Source organism: Eumetopias jubatus, unplaced genomic scaffold (genome assembly GCF_037043125.1).
Source record: "Eumetopias jubatus isolate StellerSeaLion01/CBP00866 unplaced genomic scaffold, mEumJub1_p1.0 scaffold_12, whole genome shotgun sequence".
NCBI classification, from domain to species: Eukaryota; Metazoa; Chordata; class Mammalia; order Carnivora; family Otariidae; genus Eumetopias; species Eumetopias jubatus.
Genome location: NW_028274818.1, coordinates 33557808 through 33577428, shown reverse-complemented (window position 1 = coordinate 33577428; position 19621 = coordinate 33557808). Strand labels below are relative to the sequence as shown.

The following is a 19621-nucleotide window of genomic DNA, read 5'->3' as shown; positions in this document are numbered from 1 at the left end:
GCCTGCTACGACCTCTCCCACTCCCCCTGCTTGTGTTCCCTCTCTCGCTGTCCCTCTCTGTCAAATAAATAAATAAATAATCTTAAAAAAAAAAAAAAGAAAGAGAGAAACCCATTTTAGGAAAATAACAGCGACTGCACTGCATGACTGCTTTAAGTTAATATTTATTCAATGGTTAGCACTGTGCTGGAGTTTTCATATCTATTATCTCATTAAGCTTCAAAGACTTTAAACAGGAATCAAAAATGAGAAAACTGGGACTCAGAAAGATTAAGTTCAATCACTTGGGTTGAATAATTACTAAATTAAAACAAAAAAACAAAAAAACAACAGGATTCAAACGAAGATCTGGCTGACTCCAAAACAGAAGCCTGTCTTCTTTACAATGTTGCATAAAAAAACAAAAACAGAAACAAAACAACTATGTAGAGCATGTATTCTCAATGAGGGGTATTATCCCAAAAGGGTGAAAAAAAATCTTACTTTTTTATGTATAAAGTATAGATACACATAGAGAATATAAATAGATTTACAGTATTTTCTGTGGTAGTAAAATTTCACAGAGGGAGGGTGATGAGGAAAATGTCTAAAAAGTGCCTTGAGGGGGAGAGGGCAATAATGAAAAAAAGGTTTTGGAGAAACACCAATACAGAGCCAGCAGAATAGCTTTAGACCTCACAATAAAGTCTTCACTTACATGGCAAATAAGGAAGTTCTGAGATTAGTCAGTCTCTCTTTTTTAGCAGAATTAAATAGGAAAAAATTCAAATACTTCCAAAGTTCTAGTATCATCTATATCACTCATTAACACTGCAGTGTAATCAAGAAAAGTAATTTCCTTGTAAGTAGAGTTTGCTTATCTTTAAAATAAGAAAAGTGGCAGGAATAAAAAGGCACAGCATAAGGAATTTAGTCGATGACATTATAATAGCTTTGTATAGTGACAGACAGCAGCTGCGCTTGGGGTGGGCACAGCATAATGTATATACACTTGTCCAATTGCTATGTTGTATACCTGAAACTAATGTAACACTGTGTATCAACTACGGTCAAATTTTTAAAAAACTGATAAAATAAAGATGAGAAAAGTGACCCGATTCACAGAGTAAATTGAAGAAATAAAGATAATTTTTAGGTTTATATTTTACAAGTGTAAGATCCCAAAGAAAAATATTGTCATATGTCTGATTTAAGAGGGAAAGAGCTCCTCTTTATTTTTCAGCACAAGTTGGAATTACATCTAACCCTAAGGGAAAGTTTCTGGAAAAGCACATAGTACGTACTTCAAGAATTTCAGAGAAAATAAGCCCCTCAAACCTTCATTGGATGCCACTGAGCAGGTGAGAAAAAGCCCATCCACTAAACTCATCACTGTTAACATTAAATGATGAAATCATGAAGTTTTCCTTTAGAATACATTTATTTCTATTTAAAATATCAAACAAACAAAGTGAATTCCAACTGTTCAAATCTTTCAAGATAAGTATTTTAGCTAAAGAGAGGTTCATTCAAAATATAAAAGAACTATAAATAATAATAATAATAATAATAATAATAATAATAAAATACCTACTTTCAGCATCAGTCCCTTGTCTCATTCATGCATACATAGATAGGAGACCTTAGCTTATAAGGACATAATTTTAAAATACTCACTTTTTTTATAAGTGTATATTTTCTGTTGGGCATTCCTTATTAATATGCCAACTTAGCTGTATTGCTTTTTTTAAATTTTATTTTATTATGTTATGTTAATCACCATACATTACATAGCTGTATTGCTTCTTAAACATTTCTTTTATCATCTTCTTTAGGAGTTATCAATCTTCTTGTTAAAATGTATAACATCAAATAATATATTTATGAACAACAAAAAAAATACTGGAATAAAGGCCAGAAGAAATTGCAACACAGGTATGTCCTTATGTCTATAGCAACAGAATAATTTTAAAGCTATTTTTGCTTTAAATCACTGACAGGGAAGGGAAAAGGAAGAGAATGTAATCAAAGGTAGCATTCTGGTTTATTTGGAATAGAAGTCTAGAAACAGTCAAGGAGTAGTTTGTGAGTACTTATATAATTCTTGAGGCTTAAAAACTGTATTGACAACAGCCTCCTTCTTGTTGTTTTTGGCCCCTAAAATGATGATGCATTGAGACAATAGGCATTCAAGGATACTTGATTGACTGGCCAAATGATTTGAAGTTGCCCTAAAGTTACCCTGTTACAAGAACGTGGTTGGGAATACTTAGGAACATACCGAGTACCTATTGGTGTCCACCAAACACGTCGATAAACTGCATTTACCTGTCTTCTCCTTGACACCCTTAAACATTTCATTTTAATAGTATTCCTAAGACAGTAAAAAGACAATATTCTCTTCCAGGAATATGGATTGTACATCCCACAGTGATGACAATTTTTTTTAACTGCCGAAGAACCAAACTTACCAATTGCAATGATGGCAGCATCTGAAGAAAAGAAGAGAAAAAAAGAATTACAAAAAAAAAAAAGTAAAGCCACTGATTTGCCAGCAATTTAACATATATATACACAGAATGTACTTGAAAGTTCAAAAGTAACTCAGATTTTCATAACTAAAAGAAATAATTATAAATAAATTAATGAAAACAGTTGTATATTAACTTAATCAAGAAACATATACACCAGTGCCTATATCTATTCAACAGAGTCAACGCTATAAACATGAAACATGATAAAGAGTGAGTGAATATTGAAACAAACACCATATAATTCAACTATATGACTTGACGGCAAGAATCAAATTTGAAAGCTTATATAGTAAATAACTGTGATCCAAGCCTATGACCAAGAGACTATCAGAAACTGAAGTCTTTCTCAGCAGACTCTATCAAAAGCTCAAATTACTTAATTTTTTACCTTTCAAGGACTATGAATGTGGTACTGCAATAATTACTTTCAAATAAATATATTTATAATAATATGCTGCTCTCCTAAGTAGTAAGTGGATTTATTCAGACAAGATCGGGCACGTTCAGGGTGGTATGGCCGTAGACTAAATGGATTTATTCAAAATACCACTAAGAACAAGCGACATTACACAGCAGAAGAAAGCACAGGATTTAGAGTCAGCAAATAGGTGTTTAACTCCCAACTTCCTCCCTATTAACTGGGTACTATATGATTCATACAGATTAATCTCTAAGCCTCTAGTTCATCACCTATAAAATGAAGCTGAAAAGGCTTATGTTGCAAGGTTGTCCCAAGGACTCATGTCCAAAGAGGGGAAGTGCACGGTGCATACAACTATAGTGCATACCCAGCAAGAGGCAACGGCTCCTTTCTTTTTCAATATGAGCAAAAAAATGGTATATGATATCTGAGGAATAAGTTAATTGCATAAAAGAGAGAAATTTGACCCCAAATACTGGTTGTATTTTCATCATAATTATTGACTCGGGTTTAGTTCATGTTTTTTTTCAGGTTTCATTTAAATTTGTTAAATTACCTTGTATTTTTTTTTACAGAAAGAAATATTTCAACAAAGTTAGTGCTCTAACAAATTTATATTGGTGAGGTGAGACTTCTTTCTCATTGCCTTGCTCTATGAAAAATCAGATGTATTCAACCTAAAACTTTTAGGCCCAGAGAGGTCATGAAAATTGAAGAAGTCAGTAAACTCCTACAAGTGTTAAAAGTAATGAACTAGACCTAAATGTGTGAACACAAGCTATGAAACTGCTGTGGAGTGCCAAAAGCCAAGGTAGATAAGGAAATATACAAGATACTGCTGATGTAAATTACAAAAAAAAAAAAAAAAACCCAAACAAAACAATATCACATACTACTAATGGATACACGTGTGCAAGTTTAAGAATTAAAACATAGATAGGATGCTTAAACACCAGGCTCAGGGCAGTCAGTGCCTCAGAGGGAGAGAAACGGAAATGGCACAACACATAATATCTATGATGTTCAAATTCTTAAAAATAGCCAGGTAAGGGCAAAAAAGGCTTCAAGATAACAACTGTGAAATATATGAAATCATTATGAAAATATGGTCACAACGCGTCAAACTATTTAAAAAAAAACAAAACCCAGGATTATTTGATACCATCAAAGGATGACCAAAAACGGGCAGGAATGGGTTAAGATTTTGTGCATGTGCATGTATTTGGCTTTTTACAGAAAGGAATCATGGAATATCAAAGGAAATTTCAACAAGGATACCTGTAAAGTTTCAAGCTCTTAAAAATTATCTGTGATGATGGCAAAACAGACTTCATCACGGCAATTATGAAATCTGGACAAAATATGGAAAAGCAATCATAACAATGATTTGAAGGCACTGGCTGGCAAACTAAGACAGGCAGAAATGGGTCAAAGCCGGAGAGGGAGAACAGTATGGAATGAGGTTTGCATATTTGCAGTGAGGGAAGACCCTAGGCCATGCGGTATAGGGAGAAAATGCCAGGGTTGTACTGGCTAAGTAGGAGGATTAGTCAGAGTATGAAGTTCAGGACCACTAACAGAGCATCTGGAACTTGAGGGGGCAAATTTGGGGGGCTGCTAATATTTTATTTCTTGACGTTGGTAGTGGTTACACAAATATTTGCTTTAGAAAAGTTATTGAGCCATACATGGGTGTTTTATGCAGTGTGAGTGTGGGCGTGTGTGGGTGTGTGTTGAGTTCAATTAAAAAGTTAAAACAATTTAAAAAATTATCTCTTGGCTCACAGTCCTGTTGAGATTTTCCAAGGAACTGAAAAAAAATAGTTATCTCTAATAGAGAATAAGAGTATCTATAAAAATTTTGGCTATCCATTAGGTAAGTTAATACACAAGGGGACATCCTGGTAGCCCGAAGCTTAGCAGTAACTAGTAAGAAGGGTTTCATTCATTCACTCTACATGTATTTTTGAAGTCTACAACATATTTTACTCCACTTTTACAAAAATTGTCATTTAAAGACCCTTGTGTAAATATGGACCATTTCAAAGAATTCTGTCTTTTCAATTACTTAGAAGACACTTCTTTACCAAATAAGCAACTCTATGGAATCTGGAGAGATCCTTCAGCATGCTTAAGGGATGGGTCTCTATCAATAAACCAGACCCAAAAAATGGCCATAAGGATGGTACATATATTTGGTTCCCTGAAGGGTCTTGAAGAATTCAAGGACTACCTAAATCTCATATAAAAAAACAGAATTTCTTTGCCAAGCTTAACTTAGCATTGTTTTCATGGAGCCCCAATCTTCTTCTACATTATTGCAAAATGTTTCACCCTAGCATACTCCCAATCTGCCTCTGAAGAAAGTCAAGAGCGTGTTAGTACGAAAAACTCTTCCCACCATAGCACCTCAGATCCCTACTCAGGAAAACCTGAGCAGTGTCAACTCACCTGAAGAGAGGGTCCCTTTTCCATTAGGTGTGCTGGTTGTCTTGGAAGTAGCGGAACTCTGTTTTGCTGTAATATGAGCAGAGGTCAATCTTTTTGTTGTATGGAGACCCTTAGTCACTGGGGCATGGATAATAGTGGACTTTCGTGTTGCTGGAAGACTCCGTGTAAATGAAGCTTTCGCTGTGGTGGATCTATGGGTTACTGGCATGGCCTGTGTAGCAGACGCATTTGCCATGATGGGATTCTGGGCTGCTGATGGGGTCTCTGTAGATAGAGCATTTGATATGGGGGATTTTTTGGCTGTGGCTGAATCTTTTGCTCTGGTGGGTTTCTGAGGAGTTGATGGGGTCTTTGTAGCTGAAACATGTACTGTGGTGGGTTTCTGAGGAGTTGGTATGGCTTCTGCAGCTGAAGAATTTATTGTGTCAGGTTTCTGAGGAGTTGATGGGGTCTTTGTAGCTGAAACATGTACTGTGGTGGGTTTCGGAGGAGTTGGTAGGCCTTCCGCAGCTGAAGAATTTATTGTGTCGGGTTTCTGAGGAGTTGATGGGACTTTGGTACCTGAAACATTTGCTGTACTGGGTTTCTGAGTTGATGTAGCTTTGGTACTTGGAACATTTGCTGTGGTAGGTTTCTGAGGAGTTGATGTGGGCTTTGTAGCTGATCCAATTACCGTGGTGGAGTTCTGAGCTGGTAGTGTGACCTTAGGAATCGGAGAACCTTATATAGAAGAAAAATGTTAAAAAAATATTAGCTAAATAATGCTGTCAAGTTAAGACTTAGGAACAAATTGCTTGCTCTATGAATTCTCTCTTTCTCTCCCACAAACACCTAAATATGAATATGACTTTTAAGAGACCAAGTCTAGTTATGATTTTCCCAAGGAACTGAAATGCTGCATGTTTTTGCTTTGATCTAAATTATGCCTGTAGCCAACTAAAGTGGGTTTACACCAAAGTAGTACTGAGGTTCTTAAACTGTTTTCCATGTAAAGAAAAGAAACCAAAGTCCGAGTTGGTAGTGATCTCATTCTGTGACACACCCCAAGTTAAGATATTTTCTCTCACAAAATGTTTTCCTTTGCTCATGCCAAGACCAAAGAACCAGATAGAACCACTGGACAGACAGAGATAATCACAACATAGTTCCTTTTCTCGATGCTTTCAGGACATGTTCGTCACCTTGGGAACTTGTTCTGTTTTACTCCTTCTTAAAAGTAATACAGTCAATCTGAAAAAAAAAATAAATAACTCTTTTTTCCTCTTGTGCTGGTTACCAACGTTACACATATTAGTTTAGTCCCTCTTTGGATTGCAGATCAGGTAACAAATATCTGAATTGCAACCTTGATTAAGATCCTATTCTGAGAATCACAGCTCTAACCACTTTGTACAGTTTTAGGTCTTCAGTGCCTGTCGGCCTTTGGGCCGCTTACACACTCCCACCTAAGGCAGCATGGAGAAGGGCTGCCTGCTTCACCACACACTGGAGACTGTGGGCAACTTCTTTAATCCTGCTAAGCTGTGATTTTCTCATCTGTACAGTGAGGATAAAAACAGCAGATTTGAGAACATTCTTGTAAGGAATGAGAGAAATAATTTAGGGAAGTTATTTCACACAATGCCTGTCTCTGAAGGAACACATTTTACCATTCTGGTGAGCAGCTGCCTGCTCCACCAGCACACACATCCTGCTGCACTCACTCAGACACCCAGCATCATTTATTTCTGCTTCCTGTGATCTACCTCAGAGGACGGTGGGGACCAGACAGCTCGCGGAGAAGCCCTAGCCAGTAGAGTAGGACTGATGCCCTCAAAAAATGGTAGATGGTATTGTTAGGGTAAGATTTTGTATGGACTTTTCCTCTAAGGTGCTCATATATAAATCTTATTCTTTGTCCAACCATGTTAGTTCTCATTTTCGAGCCAGAAGACCTACATGCTAGTATAGTGTAAGTGTCCTGGAAATTGCTTTTCTCATTGCCTTTTTGTTGTTTGATGTCTAGTTCAATTCCATGGCCATCAGCGCGCTCCAGATTATCTCAATCTTCTGAACTACACTGTGATTTAGAGCCCAGCCTACGGGCGATGTTCCATGCACACTTGAAAAAACTTCTTCCATCTGTCCTTATAGGGTTCAACGCTCTTAATATGTCAATTTTTTAAAAAAAAAGTTTAACTGTTGCTTCTATACTCTTATTGATTTTTGGTTGCTTATTCTAACAGCTATTGAAATAGGTGTGTAGAATACTCAAACTCTAATCATGGATTTCTCTATTTTTCTTTCTGTCCGTTTTTTGCTACATGTGGGTTGAAGCTTTTTTTCTCCAGTGCTCATAGATCGCAGATTGTGATAGATTCCTGTTGAATGGATCCCATTTATCATTATGAACTGTTGTCTCTTAAAGTATTCTTTGATATTAATAGAACTTCACCAGCTTTTTTTTTTTTTGGTAATTGTTTGCAAAATATATTTTTCCATCCTTTACTTTTCACCATTCAGTGTTCTTATCATTAAATTGTGTCTCTTGTAAATAGCAAATAGGTTTTTTTTTAATCAGTCTGACAATCTTACTTAAATTACACTCTGTGTAATTACTGATAGAGTTGGGTTTATAGCAAACACCTTACTATCAGTTTGCTTTTCCACCCATATATTTTATGTTTCCCTTCCTCTCTTGTTTCCTTTGGGATGAAGTGTTCATTATCATTCCTTTGTTACTTATGATTTATACTTTCTTTCACTATTATTTTCATGGCGGCCCTAGAGATTACCGTATGTATTAGACTATAAGTCAGTTATGCAAATTAACATTTTTACAACTTTTTAGTATTGCCAGAACCTTGTAACTTTTAAATGCAATTTACCTCTTATTGCCTGTTGCTCTGTTGCTATTATACACTTGGATTCGACATACACATCAAACCCTAGAAGACAATACATTTATCATTTTGTACAGTACCTATTCATGTACCTTTGCTAGTGTTCTTCATTTCCTCTTGCATTTTCATGTTTTACTTGGGATTATTTTCATTCTACTTGAAGGAATGCTTTTACTTTGTTGTTCTGTGCAGGTCTGGTCTTCTGGTGACAAGTTCCCGTAGTTTTCGTCTGAGAATATCTTCATTTGGCATTCAGTCTTAAAGCATATATTCATTGGGTAAAGACTCCTAGGTGAGCAGTCATTTTCTTATCCTTAACTTGAAGGATTTCTTCTCAATTTCTTTGGATTCCATAATTTTTGTTGAGAAGTTTGTGATCAGGTATAGTGTTGCTCCTTTGAAGATAATGTTGTCTTTTTGTCTCTTGATGCTTTTATCATTGTTTTGAGTTGCCAAAATTTTTGCCATGACATGCTGGGAAGTGGTCTTATTTTTATTCTGCTAAGAGTCCTGAGAACCTTTGGAATGTGTTGATGTATTTCATCAGTTTTGGAGCATTCTGTCATCTCTTTGGATACTTCTGCTTCTCTTTCTCTCTTTCTGTCTCTCCTCTTAGCTAACCTATGTTAGGACAGTTTAACATGTCTCAAATATCTCCTAAAGTTTTACCTATATTTTACATCCCCCCCCCCCCCGCCCCACTGCTTTGTGCTTCTGGGCATTATTAATGAATCTTCCTTCTTGTTCCTAATACTGTGTCCATATCACTGTTAAACCTATTGTGCTCTTCATTTCAGATTGTATATTTTTCAAAAGTTGTAGAACGTCTACTTTATTTTTATAGATTCCAGTTCTTTGTTGAAATTCTCTATTTCTCTTTTCCTTTAATACCTTAAACATATTAACCACTGATTTTAAAGTCCTCATCTGCTAACTCAATTATCTGGATCTCCTTTATCTGGATTTATTTTCCCCTGATTTGGTTATAATTTCTTACTTCTCTCCATTTCTAGTAACTCTTTTATTGTATTACAGACATTGTATATAAAACAGTCAGATGGTATGATCTTCCAAGAGAGTCCCTTTTTCTGATAGGCAGACTGGTTGGAGGTGATCACATCCTCAGCCCAGGAGGGACTGAGCTGGGTCTCAGCCTTAGTAAAACTCAGTCTACTTCTACTCTTGCCTCTGTTCCTTGGAAGTTGTCCCTCTGGGGTTTTCCTCGACAGCCAGGGAATCTTTGTTTCCTCAGCCCTGAGAAACTGTGGGAGACGCAGGTCTGCCCTTCAGGCGTCCCCAGCCCAGCAATCTAGCCTCCTTCCCCACACAGCTTCAAAATGGGCACAAATGTGTTAAGGGGGACAGGAGTGTATGCTTGATCCAAGCTTCTTCCTCTGATATTTGTTGCCCAAATACCAGAAGGATCTGAGAGACTGTATTTTGTACTTTGGAAGCTTTGGGTCTAACCCCTAGTCTCCCCTGCAGCCCAAGAAATCAGCAAATGGCCCTTGGGAAAAACTGGCTCTGCACTGAGGACCTCAATTTTCAGTATGTTTTTCTAGCCACCACAACCGCTAAAAGCTTGGCCAGTTTCTCTCTTTCCTGGCGGTGGTCTTTTAAGCGGGTCACGATGGACCCCCCAGCCCAGGTGCACCTCAGGGTGGCTTGCCTTCACTCTCCACCCCCAGGAATTCTAGTTCATTTAGTCCTGGTTTTTCCTACCCTTGTATCTCATGCCTTTCAAAATATGACTTAAAAAAAAAATCTCTCCAGATTTTGTAGTTATTATAAAGGAAATATTGGCCTACCATGGCCTACTTGGGCACTACCCTAGATTTGTAAGCTCTAAATAACTGATAATTTAATAAAACAGGGGAAAATAAATATGAAGTGTATCACATAGCCAGATTAAGAAGCAAACACATATCAAATTTCTCCCATAATTAAATTAATTCAGACAATATAATGAAATTTTCACCACGCAGTTGTCACATCTCCACATCATAATAACCATTATCATTAGGGGTGCAGAGAGCCAGCACAGTGAAGCACTATTGCTGGGACAGTGAACTGTTACAGTTTCTTTGGAAACAATGTTGGTGACGTCTGTCAAAAGTTTAATGCATGTACCTTTGTTCCAGTAACTACCCTGCAAAGAATTTACTGTACAAAATGCACTTGCACACTTGTGCAATTCCAGATGCCCAATATTTGTTGCAGCATCTTTTATTACAAAAGATAATAATAATTAAAAAAAAACACAAACTAGAATCAAAAACTAAATTTCCCTCAATAGGTTAAATAAATGATATATTCATACAACTGCTATGATTAAAAATATAAATATGTGTATGTATGTTTATTTTCTAGAATCAAATGCAAACATTTGTGAACGATGGTTACTTCTGAGAGAAGGACTAGGGACAGAGAGATTTTTACTTTACATTTTATACCCCTCTGCATGGTTTTAATATTACTTCCCTGTTGATGTATGCCACTTATAACAAACAACTGTTTTCAACCAACACTGATATTTAAAAATTCATGCTAACATAATTCCAAGTATAATTATAAAGAGAGCTCAAGTCACCCTGGCATCACATATCACATTGCTTAAATACCGCCTACTGGGATCACTATCTAGATCCCTCAGTTTAGTCTAAGGTTCCCTCCCAACTGAAGAAAATAAACCATTTTATTTACTTTCATATTAATATTAACTTATTGAAGGTGATATGGTAAGAAATAGCAAATGCAAGCTGACTCACTAAAAACGTGAGACATGTTACGTTTACGTGTGTGTGTGTGCTATACGCTGTGAGTTACGTGTATGTGTGTGTGCTATACGCTGTGTGTGTGTATGCATTTATTTATTTATTCATACATTACCATATATTCTCCATATCAGTGTTTCCTCCTTCCTTGGAAGTCATAGACCCCTCTGATAATCTGATGAAAAATTGCACCCCCCAGAAAAATAAAAATATGCATATGTACCACATTTTCCATTCATTTCTCAGGGAGTTCATAGAATCTCTGTAGCCCATATATAGACCTAAAGGTATAAATAAAACAAAAATACAACAATGCAAACTCAATACCTCTGCATTCAGGTGGCGGGCCACTCCATTCTCCTTGGTCACCTCTAACAGTACAATAAATAGAGTTCTTTCCGATCAGGGTGAAGCTTTCATCACATCTATATTTTATAGTCTGTTGATACACATAAGTGTCCCGTGGATCCAGAATGAATCCATTGCTAATTTCTGGTGGTTCTGGACAAAAAATTTCTTTAAAAAAATTCCAACATATTTTACATTAATAAAACTGCCAATTACTTACTTTAATAAGTAAGAGTAAAACATGTTAAATAACTTATTTAAAAAAAGTAAAAATCTACCATTTTTCTAAATTCAGCATTATCAACCAGGTAGCTTAGAAATACCTATTAAGTAATGAGTAGTGTATTTGGAGCTCTGGATACAAATGGTGTAAAACATGAATGCTAACTTTGAGACCAATGTATAGAAATAAGATCTAGAACATATATGCGAAGCAAAAATTACAGTAAAGTCCTCACACATTACATATCACATTGTGCTAGAAAAAGCCCATACTGCCAGAGTTCAGAGTTGGTGAAAGCAGGGCAGAGATGTTAAGGAGGAAATGGACCTTGAGTGTGATACTGAGACATACCCTTCTGCTAAGAGAGCAAAGCAGAGGGCATTGCTCTGCATTCCAGGGGGAAATGATGCCAAATGGAAGGAGCCTAGAAGTCAGGTGGCATACTTGGGAAATAGGAATACATGATTCTGACAGAGTGAAATATCTGAAGTGTCAGGATTACATTTTGACTTTTAGTATCAAATTTTGTTCAGCATACACTGACACACAGCCTTTTACTTAAAGTAAACGTATTGAGCAGTGGCACTCGGAAAACCGTACTAGAAGCCCCTCCTTGGCAGTAGCCCTGATAAAAAATGCAATGGATCCACATTGTCTAGAGCCAGGAAAGCAATGTGGTCATGTGTGTACATCAATTATGTTACATCGAGTGGCCTTAAGTAACCAGAGACTATGAGCAAACAGATACATTACTTTTAGGCCACTGACTGAAGCAAGGAACAGAAGGTTAATTGGCTTTACGTGAGGCTAAGGTGCAGGCCGCCTGCACGTCACCATCAGTGCCGTTCAGAGATTTTCTGAGCACCTAACACATACCAGGCACTGTTCCACAAACGGAATTGCAAAACTAAATAAAATACTAAGTAGTAGGTGTTGAAATATAGTGACAGTAGCACGTGGGTGGCTCAGTCAGTTAGTCTGCCTTCGGCTCAGGTCATGATTCCAGGGTTCTGGGATCGAGTCCTGCCCTCTCCTGCTCCCCCTGCTTGTGCTCTCTCTCTCTCAAATAAATAAATAAAATAAAAAAAATATAGTGACAAAAAGTTCAAAGATTTTCATTTTAACACAAAATAGCGAGGCTTATCACAGAAGTGTGCACCATGGTGTGGAAAGAGAGAACAGTTAGCCAGCAGGGAGGTCAGCAAAAGCTTTTAGAAGGTCTATCAGAGCAAACCCTTAATAAGAAAAGAAAAGAAAAAAGAAAAGAAAAGAAAAGAAAAAGAAAAGCTAAGCAGAGAAGGGGCTGAAGGACATTCTAGGCAGGGGCAGTAACAGAAGGAAAGATGTAGGGAGGTTTGCATGGATAGAGCATAAAGTATGAGGACAAGACATGAGTGTGAAGTGGGTAGACCATGGCAACCCTCATATGCTTTACTAAGGAGTCTGGACTTCGCAAGTGATGAGGAGACATGTATAAGTTTAAGACGGAAGAGATAAGTCACATCCGTGTTTCAGATGGATCACTCTGGGTAGGATGTGGATGAAACATTAATGGAGTCCAAGAATGGAGGATGGGGGCCAATGCAATCAGCGTCACTTTTGAACTCAGGCAAGTGGGACTCCTGCCCCAGCTGCTACACTTTAAGAGGCTATGGCCCTCTTCTGACTGTGCTTCTCCTTGCCAGTGGGGTATCTGCAGGGCTGAAGGTGTGCTCACTGAGAACTCTTCCCCCACCCCATTGTAAATTCGGCTCTAGGAACTGGCCCTCGGAATTCCCCCCTGCAGGGCCTGAAAGCGTCCTTTCTCCTGGTCTATATTCTTTTTTTTTTTTTTTTAATATGGAATACTACAAATTTCTGTGTCATCCTTGAGCAAGGGCCATGCTAATCTTCTCTGTATTGTTCCAATTTTAGTATATGTATCACATGGTCGTGATTGTTGTGTACACCTGTAGTCCACAGTTCAGTGCCATGGGGGTGAGGGGAGGTCCCACGGTACATGACTTGGGCGTCTGGGCCATGTTGTGCATTTACATGCATCAGAGGCTTCTCACAGTGCCAGAGGGGATGCCTATTCGAGTAAGTTTGCTGTCCAAACTCACTTTAGTATCACTTACAGCATCCCTTAGTAGATGACAGAAATGGGAAAGGTGGGTGGTGGGTAGTAATGCTGAAAATTTCAAAGTACTAATAATGAGAAAAAGGAGAACTAGCAGACATAGGAGGGTAGAACTCAAGGTGGTGTGTGGTGTAAAGGGGTATCTGGGTGTGACCAGCTTACACCTGCAAGCTCTTGATTGGCAAGACTTCATTTTATTTGTCTTCATATCATAACTTCATATCAACTGACCCCATACATTCCCTACCACAGTGTGTCAATCAAGACACGCTTGTCAAATTCACTAAGTCTAGTCTAGTTTTCTGCTCCTAATAACACCCAAAACTTGACCTTTTGGCAAAGATGGGAGAAACAATAAAGCCTACATTTTTAAATGGTGCATTTTTTTCTTAAGAAAAAAAGAAATATGCTGCACATATTTTAATCCTCTCAATTTTCAAGAGACATATGCCTCTAGTGGATATAAATTTGACTGGATACATGCATTTATGATACTATTTCTATGTCCTAATCTCCCTCTAAGAAGATAAGATTTTCAAGTGCAGAAATCATATTTCTTCTTTATTGTATAACCTTATTTCTCTAGTCATGAAAAATCAATCCCATTTCAAAACATTTATAGATAATTAGCTCAGTTCATAATCCTGAATGAGGCAACATTGAGTCCTAGAAAAATGATGGGTTTGATGTCCAGAGGTCTGGGTTAAATGCCTTCTCTTGCCACTTATTTTGGGATGTAGGTTCAGGTCATATAGACTCTCTGATCAAGAGTATTTTAATTCATAAAATTAAAAATTATGGGGAAGAAAAACCCTGCATCTATTTTGCTTGATTGTTAGAAGGAAAGGTAGGATAATAAATGACCAACCACAATATACACCTGTTTGCTGGGGTTTTGTTTATTTGTTTTGTTTGTTTGTTTATTTGTTTGTTTTGGAGTTTGTTGGGTTTTTCTAATCCTTTATCTCTGCAGCTAATAAATTAAGAAACATTACTAATAAAGATCTTTAAATTAGCTAAGACACTCCTACACTGGAAGGTGAGGGTACTACAAATACACAATGTGAATAATTCTTCATGAGAGAAAGTAATTTACCATTGACTATTCAGCCTCACAACTAGAGTGCTTAGGTTTTTTTCAGTCTTACCTTGGCATTCCGGAAATGGATCACTCCACCCAACATCCCTGTCTACAAGGGAACAGTAACTAGAAGTTTCACCAACTAGCCTGTACCTAAAGCAATGAGGGGAGAAAAAAAGTTAGGTTCCATCCACAAGTTTGGCTTCCCTTAAATTCTCCACAATATCATCTTAAAATATTTAGTACACCAGTAGATGGAGACAAAACAAGTTGATCAAAGTTCACAAGGCAGTTTAAAGGGAAAGAAAAAATTAAATTAAAAAAGGTGATATCCAAAGGATACAAAAGTATAAGACATACAAAATGTTTTTTTATTTGGGTGGGGTCCACATGAGAAAACAGGAAAGTATTTTGAAACATTTTAAAGTGATATAGATGCTTGAATATTTTATATTTCTGAATTCTAAAAGATCAACAGAGGCTTCATAGAATAATAGAACATATTTATATTTTAAGGCTCAAAGTACTCCCCAGATTTGATATTAATCATATTAATGATCCAAGCATCTCTGTTGCATACAGGAGACACATGATGTTGATATTTTTATTTTATAAAGAGCAGGCACGCGCACGCGCGCACACACACACACACACACACACACACACAGAGTAAAATATCATAATTCAATATGCAGATATTTAATGAGAAAATGAACATAAAGTTTCCAGCAGTCTCTGAGACACTGATGATACCCAAAGAGTGAGTTCCTTTCCCCTACATAGAGAACTTAGAAAAGACCTCAGGTCAGCATGATATTTTTATGCTAGGAGTAAATGTTTTTAACACATAATATTTTGCAACAGGCAGTTTGCACACAGAAAAAAATGCAAATTCATTATTTAGGTAAAGTAAGGATTGGTTTCACTTGAACACTTGAAGGATATAATTTCTGCAAGTGCCAACATATTACAGGTTTTTTCCTTTACTAATCACATTTAAAATTTTATAGTGAATCATGCATATACTGAAATCTAACAAGTGAGAGAATTCAGTGTTACAAGAAATTGTCCTTTCTTGCCCCCATTTTATCAAATTTAACCATGATGAGCTCACGATGAAAGACCTTTGAGCAGAGGAGTTGTTTTATTGAGACTAGCTTGTAAACACTGACCACAAGTCTAAAAACTTGCATCTTAAGTCCTAATTTGTTTTCACATTTGTTAAATATAGAGTATAAATATGTAGTATGCCAAAACTTACCCCTCGTTACACGAGAAGGAGATAGATGAACCATATAATAGGTCAGTTGGTATGCTGACATGACCATGTCTTAAATCTCCAGGATTAGGACATGATTTTTCTAGAGGGGAACACAAATTGATTTTTTTTCATTAAATTATCAGGCACTTCTATGCAAATCCATCATTTGCATAGAACTATTGATATTTCTTATCCTTAGACTTTTTAAAATCCTTCCTTCATTTTGTAAGTTTCAAATAAAACACCGTATTTAGAATATATGCTTATTACATCTTAGGTAACCTTAAACAAATTAAGTGTGAATAAATTAATACTCCCATCTCACAAGTATTTAGTTGGCCTAATTTAAAACAAAATTATAAAATGACTCTAATGGTTCTTTTCAGAATCATTCGAAGTAATAATATGTACACACAGACGTCCAGCATGAAGGAAGGAAGAAATACTATTTCTCCAAATACCATATGATTACGAATACTCTGTAAAATTATACTCACTTTTACAAAATTCATCTGGTTTGGACCATGTAAAATTCTGAAGGCAAGTTAGTTTTCCTGAGAAGAAACTGTCCCTTCGGAAGCCAGGTCGGCATTCATATTCCACAATGGAACCCGCTGGGAAATAATTCTGTTTGGTAAAAGACTTTTTGAGAGATGCAAAAAGTAGCCTGGTTGGAACGTCACAGCTACCTAAAAGTATTAACAAAAGCAACAACATAATTAATATCACCTTATTTGATAATTTATGTTTAATTATCCAGAATTATTTGGTCCTTACATCACCCCTTTTTCTGTACTTCTTTGTACATATTTGATATTTAACTATAGTAATATCACTACAACATTTACAGTGTGTCAAGCACATTCACGTATATATTTCTATTTCCTGATTAGTAAATTTGGTACCTAGATATCACTATGCCCACAATTCAGGAAATATAACACATTTTAGTTGCCTGGCACCGTTCTGCCACTGACCCTTACCTGCCCAAAGGAGGACGGGGTGAGAGGAGGACCAGTATTTCCTCAGACCCCCGGGGCTAATGTCCTGAACAACAACAATAACAGTAACAATAATAGCTAATATTTATTGAATACCTCTAAATGTTGTATATGTATAAGCTCATTTCATCCTCACAACAACCCAGAAGGCAACGGATCAGGTGAGCCAGGGGTATACATAAAAGTATTTATAAACGGTAAACATCTGGGCAAATGTGAATGTGTAGAGGCATGGTACAGTGGAAGGGACACGGACTTTATAGTCCAAAGACTCAAGTTTGGACCTTGGCTCTCCTGCATAAGAACTGGTGATTTCAAGAAGTTACTTAACTTCTGGGGGACTATTTCCCCAGACTACTTCTTACTGAAAAATGGGGATAAGAGTCCCTACTCCACTCATGGGGTTGTCCACTCATGGAGGAGTCAATGGAGTCAGCTAGGTAGAAGCATTATAAACTAAAACATGATACACGTGCAAAGGCTTAAGTACTTCAACCACTGCCTTCTATCCTGCACACACAAAACCCAAAGGTTCAAGCTGATTTCTCACAGGTTTCACAAAACACTTGTGGCAGTTTCTATATTTCCTGTACCTTCTATTACTCCAGGTTGTCCAAAGCTAGGAACCAAGTCTCATCTTTATCTTTATTTGTCTCTGTCAAAGTTAATATAGGACTATGCATCTAGTGATAGATTTTGAGGGAAATACAGAGAACTTTTTAAAATGCTACCGCAGAGTTGTATTTGGTGAGTCCTACTTTACAAAATGAAATTTAAGAACACAGAAGACCTATGTTATATGTCGCGAGGTGATTGCCAAACATCTTCATATATAATTTACTTCCTAAATTGTACCTATTGTTTATTTTGTCTATTAGTTCAGGGGGTACAGCATTAGGTGGGGGCGGAGGGTGGGGGAGAGAACAACAGAAAGCCCAAACCTGTTAAGGAAGAAGCAGGACCTATTCTGGGAAGTACTGTGTCAATTAGCTGCAGGGTGAAGTGCCAGGTTTATATACCCTGGGGTTTCCTAATGCTTGAAAACTATCAATTACCACTCACACCAAAGAGGGATAAAATTAAGCTAACGCAGTACGTTCCATTCCCATAACTTATATATACAAAAATGAAGAACTTACGGTTACAGAATTCTGCCACCTCTGACCATTTATTGTTGAAACAGACCACTGAGTCGGCCCTGCCAGGAACCTTTACAAAGCCTTCATTACATTTGTATGTTACTGTGCTTCCTTCATGAAAACTCAAGAGATCTCCCAAAGTTGCTTGGGCATTAGGTACCTCTGGGGGAATGTTGCAGTCACCTAGGGAGGAAAAAAGAAAAAACAGAACTGAAGGAAATAACACTTTTCAGTTCATAGCAACATTCCTTTTGCAAGAGGAGTAAGGGAAGCAGCCAAGGCTTTTGATGCACAGGTAAGGTTTCCATACAGTGCTGAACCGACATACCAAGAATTTGCTAGGCTGCCTGTCTTGTCAATTAATTCAGTTTTAAAATAAGGACAGAATCAACCCCCCTCTTCATTATTAAAAAAAAAGGTGGTTTAGAATTGATCTCCACATTGATGCTGTTACTAAGCACACAATTAAAGACAGACGCCCCCGTGGAACGTTCCACCTGGAAGACAAGACTTGCTAACGGGTAGCGTCCCGTGCAGCACACAATTGGACTCTGTTTAAGAGGTGACAGTGGTCAACTCTGGCCTCCCACCCTTAAAGAGATGTTGAGGGATTGAGAATTCACTCTTTGAGCCCTGCCCTTTGGCTTCCCCAGGTTTGGCTGCTCCGCAAACTCAGCCCGCGCTTCCTCAACGGTCCCCGCCTCACTCCTGAAGCCGTGCTAGCTGGGGTCCAGCACAGCAAGACCCCACACTGCAGGACAGCCCGGAGATCCTCTCCCTGTCCCCAAGGGATCGTGCCAGTAGGAGCTCCGAGCCTTAAGGGTAGAGGATTACGGGAACGATTTACCCATGCCCTCATTCCTCACCTCCCCCGGTGCCCAAACTTCTCGGTCCTCGCGGAGACGGATCCAGCCCCTCCCACCCAGCCTAAGGGTTCCCCCGGCCGGGCCGGGCCCCCCAGCCCCCGCTCACCCTGAGCCGCAGGTGGACCCAGCAATAGCAGCAGCAGGAGCAGCGGCGGCGGCGCGCTCGGCCCGCCGGGGAGGCACATGGCGCGCGGGGCCCGGGACCCGGAGTAAGTGGAAGCGGGCTCCAGCAAGGAGCTGTAAGAAGCAGCAGCGCCTGGGTGTGCCGCCAGGCGAGTTAAATTAGCTCCTGGGCGGGGTTGGGGCTCTGAATCACAAAGGGTGGGGCGAAGAGACGCTCGGAGGAGAGTTTAGCTCGCACCAGGTGCCAGGCAGGGCGAGGGCGGGGGACTCTCGCGGCTCCCTCCCCTAGAGACCCTAGACTGGGGAAGGGGGATAATGGGCCGGGAGAGGGGCTCTCTGGCCGGTCGCCTGGACTCCCTTTTGCTCTTTGCTGGGGTGGGGCCTGCGCGGAGCTCCCATCTGGAAATGTAAATATCTAC

The 19621-nt window shown here is 38.3% G+C and overlaps 1 protein-coding gene and 1 non-coding gene across 10 annotated transcripts in view; both read right to left on the bottom strand.

Moving 5' to 3' along the window:
* CD55 (CD55 molecule (Cromer blood group)) overlaps window positions 1–19363 on the bottom strand; it is a 32507-nt gene extending 13144 nt beyond the window's left edge. For 5 of the 9 annotated variants that reach the window (XR_015766445.1, XR_015766447.1, XR_015766446.1 and 2 more), the window contains exons 1-8: window positions 19186–19360; window positions 18214–18396; window positions 16571–16762; window positions 16074–16173; window positions 14880–14965; window positions 11369–11557; window positions 5386–6105; window positions 2451–2471 (exon numbers count right to left, since the gene is read on the bottom strand). Coding sequence is in view for 5 of the 9 variants with exons in the window: in XM_028120222.2 (XP_027976023.1) it covers window positions 2451–2471; window positions 5386–6105; window positions 11369–11557; window positions 14880–14965; window positions 16074–16173; window positions 16571–16762; window positions 18214–18396; window positions 19186–19264 (1570 nt within the window). In the remaining 4 variants the exon portion in view is untranslated. Of the gene's footprint in view, window positions 1–1401; window positions 2472–5385; window positions 6106–11368; window positions 11558–14879; window positions 14966–16073; window positions 16174–16570; window positions 16763–18213; window positions 18397–19185 lie in introns of those variants that run through there. The other 4 variants (XM_028120221.2, XM_028120225.2, XM_028120224.2 and 1 more) reach the window with 4 other exon arrangements.
* Window positions 13446–13549, bottom strand: LOC114222044 (U6 spliceosomal RNA). The gene has a single exon (XR_003611856.1). It is a non-coding gene; the product is annotated as a U6 spliceosomal RNA (small nuclear RNA).
* Window positions 19364–19621: the final 258 nt, after the last annotated feature.